This window comes from Gallinula chloropus, assembly GCF_964237585.1.
Source record: "Gallinula chloropus genome assembly, chromosome: 2".
NCBI classification, from domain to species: Eukaryota; Metazoa; Chordata; class Aves; order Gruiformes; family Rallidae; genus Gallinula; species Gallinula chloropus.
In genome coordinates, this window is record NC_140086.1 from 42,820,093 (window position 1) to 42,833,695 (window position 13,603).

Below are 13,603 nucleotides of genomic sequence, written 5' to 3' on the forward strand. Positions count from 1 at the left end.
CTTCCCCCGCCCTCCTGGCCCGGCGCCCGTCCCGCCTCCCCGCTCTTGGCCAGTGTCCCGCTGGCCGCCTTGCAGCCCGGTGTATGTGCGGCAACAACATGTCGGCGCCGCTCCCCGCCATCGTCCCGGCCGCCAGGAAGGCGACGGCTGCCGTGAGTGCGGGCGGGGGTCGAGCCGCGGGCAGGCCCCGGCGGTCGGGGGTCCGCACTGAAGGGCGGCGGCCCCCACTGCGCTTTGTTCTCCGCTACGGCCTCAGCCCCGTAGGGGGGGTGGCACAAGGGGCCCCGCGGCCCGGGGACGACGTCGTGATCGGGCCCGGCCCGGCTGAGGGCGGGCGCGACCCACTCCGCCGCCGGACGGGTGCCTGGCTGGGTGTGAGGGGGTGCGGCGGGGCGGCCCGGCCCGGGCGGGTTGACAGGTCTGTCCGTTACTTTCCTGTCAGAGCCGAGCCGCGCTCGGGACCGGGGTCCGGCTCCCCTGGTGGCTGGAGCCAGCGCCTGGCGAGAAGGTCATCGGTGTCAGCGGGTCCGCGCCAGCCCGCTGCCGGCGGGGGCCCCGCGGCGCCGTGCGCCGGCCGAGGGCGGGCTGCGCCCGCTGATGGCGGCGGGAGGCCGGGGAGCGAAGAGCAGGGGTGGGGAGTGAAGGAAGCAGAGTTTGCTTCCGAGAAAGTCGTGCCGTGCCCCGGGCTGTGTGGGATCTCGTGGGGACGCTGGCGGTCCGTGGGCCAGGTGATCTTACACCACTGTGCTTCGTTCCGTTTATTTATTTATTTATTTATTTCTGCTTTAGGTCATTTTTCTTCACGGACTGGGAGATACCGGGTGCGTATTCTCATCTGTTACCTGCTGTGTAGTTTCAAATGTGAGGCTGCGTGTTTTAAAGACGTGTGAGCTGTTAAAAGTCAGTAAGGCATCTTATTCTGCCCATGAATGCCGTGGCTAACAACGGATGAAACTTCAGGTGTGCTGGAGTGATGGTGACAGCTATTCACTTAAAATTTCCTAGCCTGAATTCTCAAAAGGTTTTTCATCTCTCCTTTCGATCACCTGGCTTGGTCTGAATGAACGTCTTTTGTTCTTCAGGCAAACTTGGTGGAAAAAAGAAGTCCGTGGGTTTCTGATCTTTTGCTTTCCTTAGAGTGGGTTTCTGGTTATTCCTGTGCTTGTCTAAATTTAGAGTTCTCTCTTTTTTTTTTTTTTTTCTTTCATACTTGAGGATTGCTGATTTGCTAGTAGGTGTAGTTAGTCAGGCCATTTTTTTTTTTATGGTATGTCACAGTTATGTTAAAATCCATGCTTACTTGATTCATCTAATTGAACTTGTCAGTAGTCACTTAACATCTACAGATTTCTCTGTCTGAAATACAGTCTTCAGACTCCGGGGAAAAGAAAGACCAAACAAGCTGTGAAATACGCTGTTTGACTTGTTCCTGTTATTTCCTCATTTAGTAGATATGGAAAGAGAAAGGAATTTCTCCAAGGTGCTTAGGTGCCATGTAAAGTTTCCATTTGAAGCTTGTGAATGCTGGGCTATAAGCACACATTCATTAACGCTGTTGAATTAGCAAGTTAGGAGTATGTTGAAACTTTTTTTGGTAGAAGTTATTAAAGGAGTTATCACTTAGGTAACTGCAAATAAGTAGCATGAACGCTTTGTCTTTTGTGCTCCCTTATGGCCAAAATGACAGAGTCTTTTTGTGTTTATGGTTTGGGTTTTTTTAAGAACTCTGCTTTTGTTACCTAGAACTTCAGCGTTGCTTCATTTCAATTTCAAGGTTGAAATTTGCAATGTTTAGGACACAAACTTTTTCTGAGGAACTTAATAAAACCACCCCCAAAAAAGTGAGCAGTCGAAAGTGAAACTTGTGTAACCTGGATGCTTAAGTTAAGAAGAGTCGAGTCCATGCACTTGTCAGTACTCTACAAGTAGAGATGTTTGCTCTCATTTGTTGTGCTGACACACCACCTTGTTTGCATTATTCCTCTTCCTCTCTGCGGGTAGGACGCAGCTGAGGCAGCAGCGCTTCCTGCATCTTGGCACCAAATGCTCTCCAAGTGATCACACAGGCTTTTGAGTCTTTGGAATTTGAGTCTTTGCAAATCGGGTGGATGTTATTTTGGCAAGGGGGAAAAAAATAACCCCATCACAGAGGTTTGCTCTTTAACATAAGTTGTGTTCTTTATGCAAATGTGGTATTTCCATTTTGGTGACAAAGCTAATGCACAGTCTCAAGCTTGCAAATGAATGCACCCAGCATACTGGAATGTGTGCATTAACAAGTCCTAACACCTCTGTGATGTGAGGGTGATTTAGCTCTATTTATTCCTCTAGTCCACTGCAGATCAGATTGGCTAAAACTGCCTTTGACATACTGCCAATTTTTTTCCCCCAAGAAATCTGTAGTAGTGACCCAAAAAAGAATTGTCTGGAGAGGACCAACCGTGTTTTTCGTACTCTGAGAAGCGCATAATGGAGGTTATGTTCTTTTTCTCTCTCAGCTCCTGTATAAATGGCATGTACTTGTGTGCCAAGGTACAAGAGAAGGTACAACGTAGAGTATTGTTCTGAAGCGTCTGCCTAAATGTGTGTGCAGTGTTGCTTTCCAAATTTGCTAAATTCATCTTTAGCTAAAAAGAGTCCCTAAGTCCTTACCTAACTAGCTTTTCTCTGTCATATTTCTCATTTAGATTCTTATTTGGCATTCTGTGATGCTGCAAATACTATCCAAGTAGTATGACTTAAAATTGGTTAATGGTATATATGAAAGTATTGGTAAGAAGCAGGATGAGATGCCACCCCTATTTCAAATGTCTGTGCTGTGTTTGAAACATTGTTGATGTTAGGCAGCAGACATTTGCAAGATTAAACTGAACCAAACGCCTTTATGGATTGTCTGTTGCTGGTCTGATAGATTTGGCTATGTCACTGATGAATTTGTTACAGGTGTTTTCTGCTTAGAATGTAGTCTAGGGATTGAGTTTGGAATACTGAATAATGAGACAAATCAGAAAATACAAGTACTACTGAGTGTTCTGGGAAGCAAATTTCAGGCACAGGCAGTGGTCCTGCACAAGTTCAGATTTGGGTCCAGCTCATTTCATGTCAAGACGAGCTCTGGCATGAGTCTCTGGAGGGAGCTGTATATTTAAATAACGCTTTCTGGTCTCCTGTTTTGTAGGAAGCTTGCTAATTTGCCCGCTGTGCAGATCCCACACTGTTCTGTGCGTTCATACACCACATGCTTGAGATTGAAAAAGACCAACTCTCTGTAATCCAGAGCCTTGTTCAGGGCTGCAGGAAGCTGAGATCATTCAAGCTGAGCCAGAGTTAATAGTCCTGATTGATTAGGTTGGCTCCGTCTGGAGTTAGTGTAGATGTCAGTTCACTGCTCCCCCACATCAGGAAATTTGGTTCAGAAAAAGCAGAGTCTTCTCTGAAAGCAACTGCTTTTCTTCAGGAGCAGCAGAGCAGCCTCTGGGCTGGAGCTGCCCGGAAGCAGGATACCTGTGTCTGTATGTTGTGGCACCCCAGTTAATAAACCCAGACAGATACAGAGCAGGCTTTGCCTGGCGCTGAAGTGGCATTTCTGCAGCTGTGCCTGAACTGTGATAGGCAAATTAGGTAAAGTGTCCCTGGCTGTTTATACGCAACAAACAGAGGCAGAACAAACCTTTTAAGTTTACGACTATATTCATAGCATACTGCAGTTGATGTGAATTTTTTCTAGAAATATGTTTATATTGACCTAATTCTGTATATTTCATACATGTGCTGTGCTGTGGCACTAATGTGGACTTAAGAGTTAAGGCAAAAACGTGAATGCTATTTAATTTTTGTGTGTGTTTACAGGCATGGATGGTCAGAAGCCCTTGCAGGTATCAAAAGCCCCCATGTAAAATACATTTGCCCACATGCGTAAGTTTGTAACTTTTCTTGGTTTACATTCCTCTGTAGAGTTACTAAGATGCTTGCACAGGTGATGAAGTCAAATGGGATTTGGATGTCTCTGCATTTCCATGGAAAATGGCAGGTGTCCCTGTTTACTGCAGTGGGGTTGGACTAGATGACCTTTGAAGGTCCCTGCCAACCTAACACATTCAATGATTCTGTTAATTCTATATTAAAAAAACCCAGTTTAAACGAATGTCCATACTATTAAATATTTTTTTATTATTTTTAGGAAATGCTGTGTGATTTACTTTGTAACAAAACTGCATTTTTATTCATATTTTGCTTTTGTTAATAGTTCAGACTGAACACATGCTTTGAAAGTTTTATGTGCAAAGTTAGGTTGTTTTGACTTCATGTTTTCATTGAATTGTTTGTGGCTTTTTTCCCCCAACAATCATTTGTTAAAATGTTAAAAGCCAGTCTTAAGAAGATTTTTTTTTGTTTGTTTTACTGACCCTTAAATATACTTTGCATTAGGTGCATGTATAGTAGACGAAATTTCCCTGTTACTGCCAACAGGTTTTCAAAGATTGATAGGATGTTCATATTTTCAGCAAATGATGCAATTTGAGAAGTGAAATACCCAGGACAGCATGCTCAGGAGTCAGTAAATAAAGCATTAACATCTATCTAGTATTTACTTAATGATAGAAAAACTAATTAAGTATAATCTTCATTTTAACACAAAATTCAGATTGTCGTTTGCTCCAACATGCTTGGGAGATGTGGAGCAGGGATGATAGGGAGATAAATATACAATGTTTTGCTGTGTTGTTGATTACTGGGCTGTGATGTATTTATTTATCTTACCACGTGGCTGCACTCTGCTGAGCCTTTCAAAAAGAGCTTAGTGGTATCTGCTGTTTGTTCCCTTTGCTTGCCCTTTGTCTTCTTTCAGTCTTTACCTGCAGAAATTACATTCCTCAGTTTCATTAGATTAAAAGTATTTGATTCATGGTTTGATCCATGTCCTGTTCCTTAGCAGTTGTCTCGGTGTGTGTGAAAAGATCCCATACAGAAGCATTAAGGGTGGGAAGGAGTCCTTTGGTGAAGGCAGGCACTGCTTATGCAGATTCTGCTCTAGAGTGAAGTGTGTGTGGCCAGGCTTATATCCACCACCGTGCTGTGCTTGGCTGCTTCCTTAGGTTTGCTGGTGCTGCTGTGTAAGGTGCTTTCATCCCCTGAGAGTATGTATGGAACTGTAAATAACTGTTACTTATAAATAATTGAACAAGCTATATAGGGGGTTTTATATATATATGAAATATATGCACTCACAAGTATATAAAGCAGCCCATTAATGCTTTGCTTGCTCTGCATAGAGAGTGGTAATTCAACCCTGAATATTAAATGTGGTTGAGCTGGTACATTTCAAGGGAGGTTCCTTTAAGGGACACTACAAAGTAGCTAATGGTAATTATGGTTTAAAAGTAAGACAGAATTTGGGATATGTAATTTAATGATATAACTGCATCTGCATTATTAAATTTCATTATATTTCTTATGTCAGTGATGTTCATTCTCATTTCTAGGCCAGTTATGCCAGTTTCTTTGAACATGAACATGGCTATGCCATCATGGTAAGTATCTGTTCAATTGCAGCCAATCTAATCCAAACATATCTAGGGGGCTGAACTCACCATTCTTTATTAAAAATCATGAAGAACCTGATTCGCTGGTTTTAATTACACCTAAGGGTAAAAAGGGTTTTGCTTTAGTTGTGTTCTTATGAAAGGGCGCTCAGGAGGATGCTCCAGTTCTCTTTGTGTGTCTGTGGTAATGGTTATTCCTTGGGACTAATCTGTGTATCTTAAAATACAAACCCCACTTTATTTTACAAGTATGAATTCATAGTGAGTCGTAGTAGAGACTTCTAGTGGAAATATTTTCACTACCAGTGAGTAATATTTGGTAGGTCAGTACAATATCTAGAAACTGTTTGTTAGAACATCTGTTCTGGATAAAGAACGAAAAAAACCCAGATTTCAATGGTCTTAAGACAGTCCTCTTACAGTTATGGGGTTTGTGGTTTGGGTTCTTTTTTATTTCCTTCCTCTAGTAACTTGTGTTTGTTTTTCCTCTTTTTCTTCAAACAGTATTTTAATTTTGCATGTGCAACTGATAAATTGAAATCCCTGATGATATTTTTGGAGCAAATATCAAAACTGAGCTGCTTGATCTGCAGTAAATTACAGAAGATATCAAAATTCAGAAAAGCTGTGTTGACTAGAGCTCATCTTTTAGCCACGTTCACAGATTGTCCCTTATTTCTTATTATCTTTGAGTGGTTGGCAATAAAAAGAATATGTCAGCTAACATTATTTTCTGGAAAATATCCCAATTTTATTATTTGTATTTTAAGTGTAATGGGTGCTCTAATGAGTAATGCTCTTGTTAATATTTTTGTAAGGTTTGATATCATTGGACTTTCTCCAGATTCACAGGAAGATGAAGTTGGGATCAAGCAGGCAGCAGAGAATGGTATGCTTTGGGATACTTTTTAATGCTTTAAAGGTATTTTCATGTATTATAAAAAAATAATTATCTGCCTGAGACAGATTCTCCAAAACCAGAATTATTGGGGAAAGTAATATGTGTGTATTGTATTATTGTTGATCAAAGTTTAGCTAAGTGCACAGTTTGGTTTTTTTTATTTGGGCTTTTTTTTGTTGTTGTTGTTTGCTTTTGGGTTGTTTTTAAAAAAATACAACTTCACGAATGTATTGGGCAAGGATTTGGTAGCAGGGGAGCTACAGGGGTGTAGTAGAGGATAAGTGAAGTAAGTGTATGTAATTTATAACTAGAGTAATTCACCAATCCGAACACTTCGTACTCTCAAATACTAAATGTATATGGGAGCCAGTGTACTTTCAGGTTTTTTTAAAGACCTTCTGGGTAGTACAGCATGTTAGAGCTGTATGAGCATCCACTTGTGATGGTGAATGGTTAGAAGGGAATACCATCTTCCTGGCAGTGTGGCTTTTGCAAGACTTCCTTGTGTGTCCTTTCCTTTGGAGAAGGTGCAGTGGTGCAGGAATTTCTGATCATCCTCTGGATTTTCTAATACTTTTTAATTTATAGCAGCCTAGATTTTCCTTTCATTAGCTTTATGTTGGCATAGGGGTGAGAGAGAAAGTCTAGAAGAGGAAAGAGACTGTGGAATGGAGTGGTTTGTAACTACTGGCCTTTATTTATGTTGCAGTTAAAGCACTAATAGATCAAGAAGTAAAAAATGGAATTCCTTCAAATCGAATTATTCTGGGAGGCTTTTCTCAGGTAAGGTATGGTTGGAAAGAAATGTGTCACTTTCTAGGGAAGTAACCTAGCTTTCTTAACGTGGGAAATGCAGACACTTGGATGGAAAAGGGCTGATGTTAGATACTTCCAAAATTTTAAGGTGTTGGTTTCCCTTTGCTGTAACAAATTAAATCTTTCAGTTCTATGCAAATAATTACTATTCCCTGGAAAATGATCCTGCATCTAGAGAAAAGATACTGAAGTTAATAGTCTACTTATATGCACATAGCTTACATACCTTTGCTTGGAAGTCTTGCTAGTATTCTTAACTTAACCCTTCCTTTGGTAGATACTTGATAGTCTGGATTTATTTGCGTAATTCGTCCCTTCATAGTTGTAAGATATCTGCATTGGTAGGTTAATAGATTAATCAGTCCATGTAATAACTTCCCAGTCTGCACACAAGTTAAAAAGTAGTAATAATACTGTTGTGAATGATAGTGCTTCATTTCATGGTTTGGGTTTTGGTTTGGTGTCCCCACACACCTCCTTGGTATGCTGAGTTTGCGGTTCTACTTTTGAATTGATCACGTGGACTTGGGAGGGGTAAAAAAAGCAAAATAAATGTTGTACAGGAATGCTGGGTTTAGTGTTGGCTCTAAGGAAGAATAGATTAGAATAGAAAAAGACTTTTACAGGAGAAACCAGAGATCTTCAAACAAGCCTTAAAAGGAACATTGCCATCACCATTCTAATACTTATATCCTTTTATCTTAGGGAGGTGCTTTGTCATTGTATACAGCTCTTACAACACAACAAAAATTAGCAGGTGTTGTAGCCCTCAGCTGTTGGCTTCCTCTACGGGCTTCTTTTCCTCAGGTATTTATATTTCTTTCCTAAGATAATTTGCACATGGGGCTGAGTATATCTGAAGATTCTAGCTTGTGCAGGCCATCATTAGTGAATATTGATAGTTGTTTGATAACTGAGAAGTTTTTAAAATAGGGCCCTAGAGTTTTAGAGTGTGGCAAGAGGGAAAATGAGGAAATACACAGTAGCTGTCTCTGTTTAACATGACATTCGTGGGAAACAAAAGCTACAGCAATTTTTTCCTTGGAAATGAATTTTCTATTTGGCATTTATGCCATCTGCAATATGCTATCATTAGAGACTAAGTACTTAAACAAATTATCAGCTTTTTGCATGGCCAGAAATCAGGTTGTTCTGAAATTAGTGCCAAAATTTTATTTTCAGGTTTTTGAATTTAAGCTCTGTGCCTGACAATAGATTACTTCATAAGGAGCTTGCATTGTGTTTTTTCCCCTTCATAACTCAACTTACTTGCCATGCCATAGGGCATGGTGCCACAGGATTATTTGATCTCGAAGATGTTTGCCTTAGCTCAACTTAATGTCTCTTTCTTGTCTTCACCCCTCTAATTCCACCCCTAACAGGGCCCTATCAGTGGTGTCAACAAGGAGATTGCTGTTCTCCAGTGCCATGGGGACTGTGATCCGTTGGTTCCTTTAATGTTTGGTTCTCTGACTGTTGAGAAGCTAAAGAGTATGATAAATCCAGCCAATGTAACCTTCAGGACTTACTCTGGCATGATGCATAGTTCGTGTATTGAGGTAATTTTCTTAATATACAGTGGTTCAGCTGGGTACAGTTAGTTATTTCCCTCAAAACAAATATGCGTGGTTTCTTTTGTTGTGGTTTTTTTATAACAAATGCTTTATGCTACTAACTTACTTCAGTGAGCAACTGAATGTCTGTCTGAAAAAGCATCCAAAGCGGAAGTTGATATAACTACTGGGAACTTCCTCATAAGACTGTTCTGGGGACAGGGAAGGCTACATGAGCTATAAAACAGGCTTCCTCCCATTCCTCCCACCCCCTTTTTGCTATTTGCTTCCTGTAAAAAAACAAACCCCAAAAAACTAAAAAATCAAACCAGTGAATTGGAAGGCCGATTTTCCCAGCATAAATCCAGATTGGTATTTTGGAGAAAAAAATCTCGTTGGTTCTATGGAAGGAGACATCAAAGGAATGATAAGGGGAAGGTTGGTGTTGCGGAAGAGGCAGCCTCAGGATTTATATTTATGGATCTAGTGCAGCAGGCAGCTGAGCTGATGTAATAGCTTGTTGCTGCCAGAAAGGGGTGCACTAGTTCCCTCTGCTTGTGACTTTGTGGCCCGCTCTTCCTTCTGGCACCATCTCTGGAGCTGATCAGAAACTTCTTTGAAACATTTGAACTTGCTAAAATGACAAAAGCTGATGGCTTCAATTTTTTCAGCTGTAGTGAGCTGAAGCATCAGTGCTCACAGAGTGCCAGGAGTAAGAAACAGAAGAGGAGACAAGGAACAAGCCTGCCACTTGTAAGCAGCCATAACTGCTAAATTGGATTGCTGCATCTTGTGGGAACTGTACCCTTGGACAGTTTTTGGACTCTTTAGGACGTTTACCAAGTTCTATTGTGTTTAGTTAGTAACAGCACTGACTTTTCACACAAATGCATTAGTACTGTACTTTTTCTTCCAACACTGACTTCATGAAAAGGAAATTAAATCAGATTATTTTTAACATGAATTGGTTTCCCAGTCTAGTTTGCTATACTGTGTTTTCTAGGAAGGAAGTGTTTTAGAGGTGAAACCGCATGGTTAGGAGAAGAAGCTACTGGATTTTCACACTGCTGCCAGCTTGCAAAAGTTTAAAATATACCCAGAGCTGCAGCTTTAGTTAGATTCAAGTGCTGTGCATGCTCAGCCTGCTGCTGTTCAGATCACTTGATGATTTATTATGTAGCTTCCCAGATCAACTTCAAAAGACAGAGGAAAAAAAGTCGTTTGTACTTTAATTTTTTTTTTTATTTTAGCCTCCTCTAAATGTATAGTGCCTATGAAGAGTTACCAGCCTTTGCTTCTTGTTTCCAAAGTGGTATGGTTTTATCAGCAATATTTCCATCTCAGCTGCTCAGTATAACTGAAATTTTGAAAAATGTTTTCGTGTAGCTGAACATATATTAGTAAGGAACTCATAAAACTTTTTTTCTTTTTATTTTTAAATCTTTAAACAGGAGATGATGGATGTAAAACAGTTCATAGACAAACATCTACCTCCCGTAGACTGAAGCGATGCGCGAGAAGCCTTCTATATAAATACACCAGCATCAACTGTGGTAGAGTGTTAATCTTTCATATGCCTGATAGGAAGCATTACTTCTATACCTGCAGTGTTACTACTGTGTTGCAAATTTGTACTTAGGATGAGGATTTAATAACACACATGTACAAGAAGTGATAATCCTTCTGGTATCAATCATCCACTGCTGGGACTGTATGAATGAGGCAGCTAAGTAACAATGACGGAATGTCACCTGAGCATACTGTTCTAATATGTCTAATTTTTTTTTGATTGCAAAATTCTGAACTATTTGTAAAAGTAATTAAAAACTAAATTTAAGCAAGCAATGTAATCTTGACCAGTTTAGTTATACTCAAGACATGATTTGTTCTTAATACTCATGGAAAACCTATTAAAACGTTTCCTTTCTGTACCAATGTGTGAAGTACATGACATGTAAAATAGTGGGCATATGATGATAGAATAAATGTTACCACGGACAAAGCTTTAAAAAATTAAATGTTAATCATTACTCTAGGTAAGGAGGGTTTTTCTAGAATGGCTAGAAGCCGGCAAAGGTATTTCTTCTATTTAAACCACCTCAATTTTTAACTATTTTCATATAGGTAGATACTGCAGAAATTCTAGAGAGTCTCATTCCTTGTTAGGCTGTCATTTGTCACTTTTTATTAATAAAAAAATACCCCAAACCTCACAGAAATGCTGACATGGAACACAATTCTGAGGAAGTGCATAGGATTGTTTCAAACTTAATTTAAAAATTTCTGGGTTTGTATTAAAATTCATCTTCTACTTCAGTCTTTCTGGCTTTCATTTGTGTAGAAATGCTGATATATGTCACATGAGCAATTCCAGCATATAGTTCTGATTTTTTTCTGTCTGCTTTGAGTAACTAACTGAAAACAGTGCAGCTGTCTGATTTTGTGTATTGTTGAAATCTCACCTGTAGCACAGAAATATAAGTGCAGTTGGGATATAACTCACCTATTATTATCATCTAATACTTTCTTGTATTGAATGTTGAGGTTTTTCTGAAAAAGAACAAATAATTTTATTTTCAAATCTATCATTCTACATTTCCCTGGATCAGTATAGCCTAGGAATACAAAGACCTACTATGGAGGAAAAAAAAGATCTACAAGGTAGAGGGTGCCTTTTCTTTCAATTGCTTAAAACTGTAGAACACACTGGGTTACAGAAACCAGTGCATACTCAAGAGCTTTTTGCCATTAAGAGCCATAATTTACTTCTGGAAACAGCTGTTTTCTGTAGAGTTCAGAGGCTGTCACTGTACTAGGAATTTTTAAAAAACACGCTGCTTTTACTGCACAAAATGCTGCATAACAACGTTCTATACTGTACTGTGTTTGCAAGCAAAGTATATTCCTGCTTTGGGTGCATCTGTCATGTCAAGCGCTGTGCTTCATTGCCTGCATTTAAGCTACTTTCTTCTCTCCCAGCTTAATCGAGTGGTCCTCTTACAGTGCATGGGGATTTACATCCCAGGCATCTGCCCACAATAAGTGGGGAATTTTGCCCTTATATCCCTTCTGTAACACAGCTGCTGGGTGAAATCTGGCTTATTCACCTAGTGTCTCAATTGTCTTTTTTTTTCTTTGTATGTCTCATACTTATTCTTTTAGGAAGCCTTTTTTTTTTTTTCTCTTATACAATTTCTCTGGGTTATTAAACGTTTCTGAATATGTGAAGTTGAAAGGGAGGGGGTTTTTCTTTCTAAATGGTACTGAAGCACTTCTAGATATTCCATCTGTGTGGTTGAGAGGGCATGTCTATTAACTTTGAAGTTCAATTAGTCTTTTCCCTCAGTCACTCTGTTCTATAGATCTGCCAATTTGTCTTTCAGTTAATTTAGTTCACAGAAGAAACCATAATATTCTGACTGTAGTTGTGCCAAAGTTCTATTGAGAAAACAGTATGTCCTAGCTTGGAGTCATTCCCAAATGGCATTAGCTAATTGTGCAGTTCTGCTGAATTGCAGACTTGGTAGGCAAGCTGTATGTTACTTCTCCTAGTTGTTAGATTTATCCTCGTTCCCCTGTTGTCTAAATAATTCCCCGAATATTGACATGTTTCCAAAGGTCTGCATAAGCTTCTAATTTTCCCTTTTTTAAATTTTCATGTTCTGTTTGTAAATTGTTCAATCATGGTGTTCAGCTGTCTTGTTCAATTTGTAATTGACTCTGTGCTCAGCTGACAGAGTCTTTCTTCTGTTAGAATCAGTTTAAAAATACTTTAAAGATGTTAAAATGAGATCAGTCCTAGCTTTATTCCCTTAGCTTCATAACACTTTCTTCATTTTGGTGAACTGTGTTCACAGCTTGTGGTCAGTTTCTAGTACTTAGCATTTCAAACCAAGTCAGCTTCAACTATCCTCTCTGTGATGCTTTCACATGTTTTTCTAGAAACGCTTTATGTGTTAAATTTGTTTAGATACTCAGCTCTCATAACAAGATTTTCCTCATGGCTGTTGTTTTTGCTGCTTGCTTTATCTACAGAGAGCTATGTTGCCAAAGTAAATGTAAATAAATGTGACTTATTTTGAATTTCTGTATTCTAGGAAGAATTCTTACCCTCAAGTTCATGGGGGTTTTGTTTTGGTTTTTTTTGTTAGGGTTTTCTTTTGTTTTGTTGGGTTTTTTTCCCCCGAGGTCAGTAAGTATGTTGTTGTTGGGGGGATTTTAAAGAGTCCAGGATGTAGAGGAAAATTCAAGGATGTATTTGAAATCTGTCTTGTCTCCTCCCATATTAGTGTGCATCTTGTGCTCCTGTCTTTCGTAACTTCCAGCTAGTTGGAAAGCTGTATGTATGACCTTGTAACTGAACTTCTTCAGTTCAATGCTGGGATTGTCATCACAGTTGCCTGTATTTTTAGGCTGAATGACAGCTCAGTCTGGTGTGGGATTTTCATAATTACTAAAATGCAGAAGTTAGACTGTCAGTGTTCTAAATGTGAATGTCCTATCCTCATAAACCACAGTTTGAAACCATCCAATAATTGTTTCTTTTTTCTAATGTTAGGTTTTCCCCAAGAGGGAATGATGTCTCTCAGATCTAGGAGAGCATTGATAGGAAAATACTTGGCTTGCAGATCAATTTGCTTCAAAGGTCCTCTGACTCCCCAGTGCGTTTCAAAGTGGTACTTAAATTTGGCTGCAGCTTTGTGTGGTCAGACATCTGATTTCTTGTTGACACATGTTGCCCACTTTTTAAGAAGCGTGTTGAATTACCTACTGTAAGCCAAATCTTCCAG

At 39.8% G+C, this 13,603-nt stretch overlaps 1 protein-coding gene across 1 annotated transcript in view; it reads left to right on the forward strand.

Annotated features, from left to right (window-relative positions):
- The window catches only part of LOC311189203 (transcription elongation factor A protein 1-like), a 46,286-nt gene continuing 32,683 nt past the window's right edge, over nt 1–13,603 (forward strand). The window contains 8 exon segments of the mRNA XM_084260807.1: nt 1–152; nt 790–821; nt 3,850–3,915; nt 5,484–5,531; nt 6,362–6,432; nt 7,154–7,227; nt 7,966–8,067; nt 8,643–8,819. Coding sequence (XP_084116933.1) covers nt 84–152; nt 790–821; nt 3,850–3,915; nt 5,484–5,531; nt 6,362–6,432; nt 7,154–7,227; nt 7,966–8,067; nt 8,643–8,819 — 639 coding nt within the window. The 5' untranslated portion in view covers nt 1–83.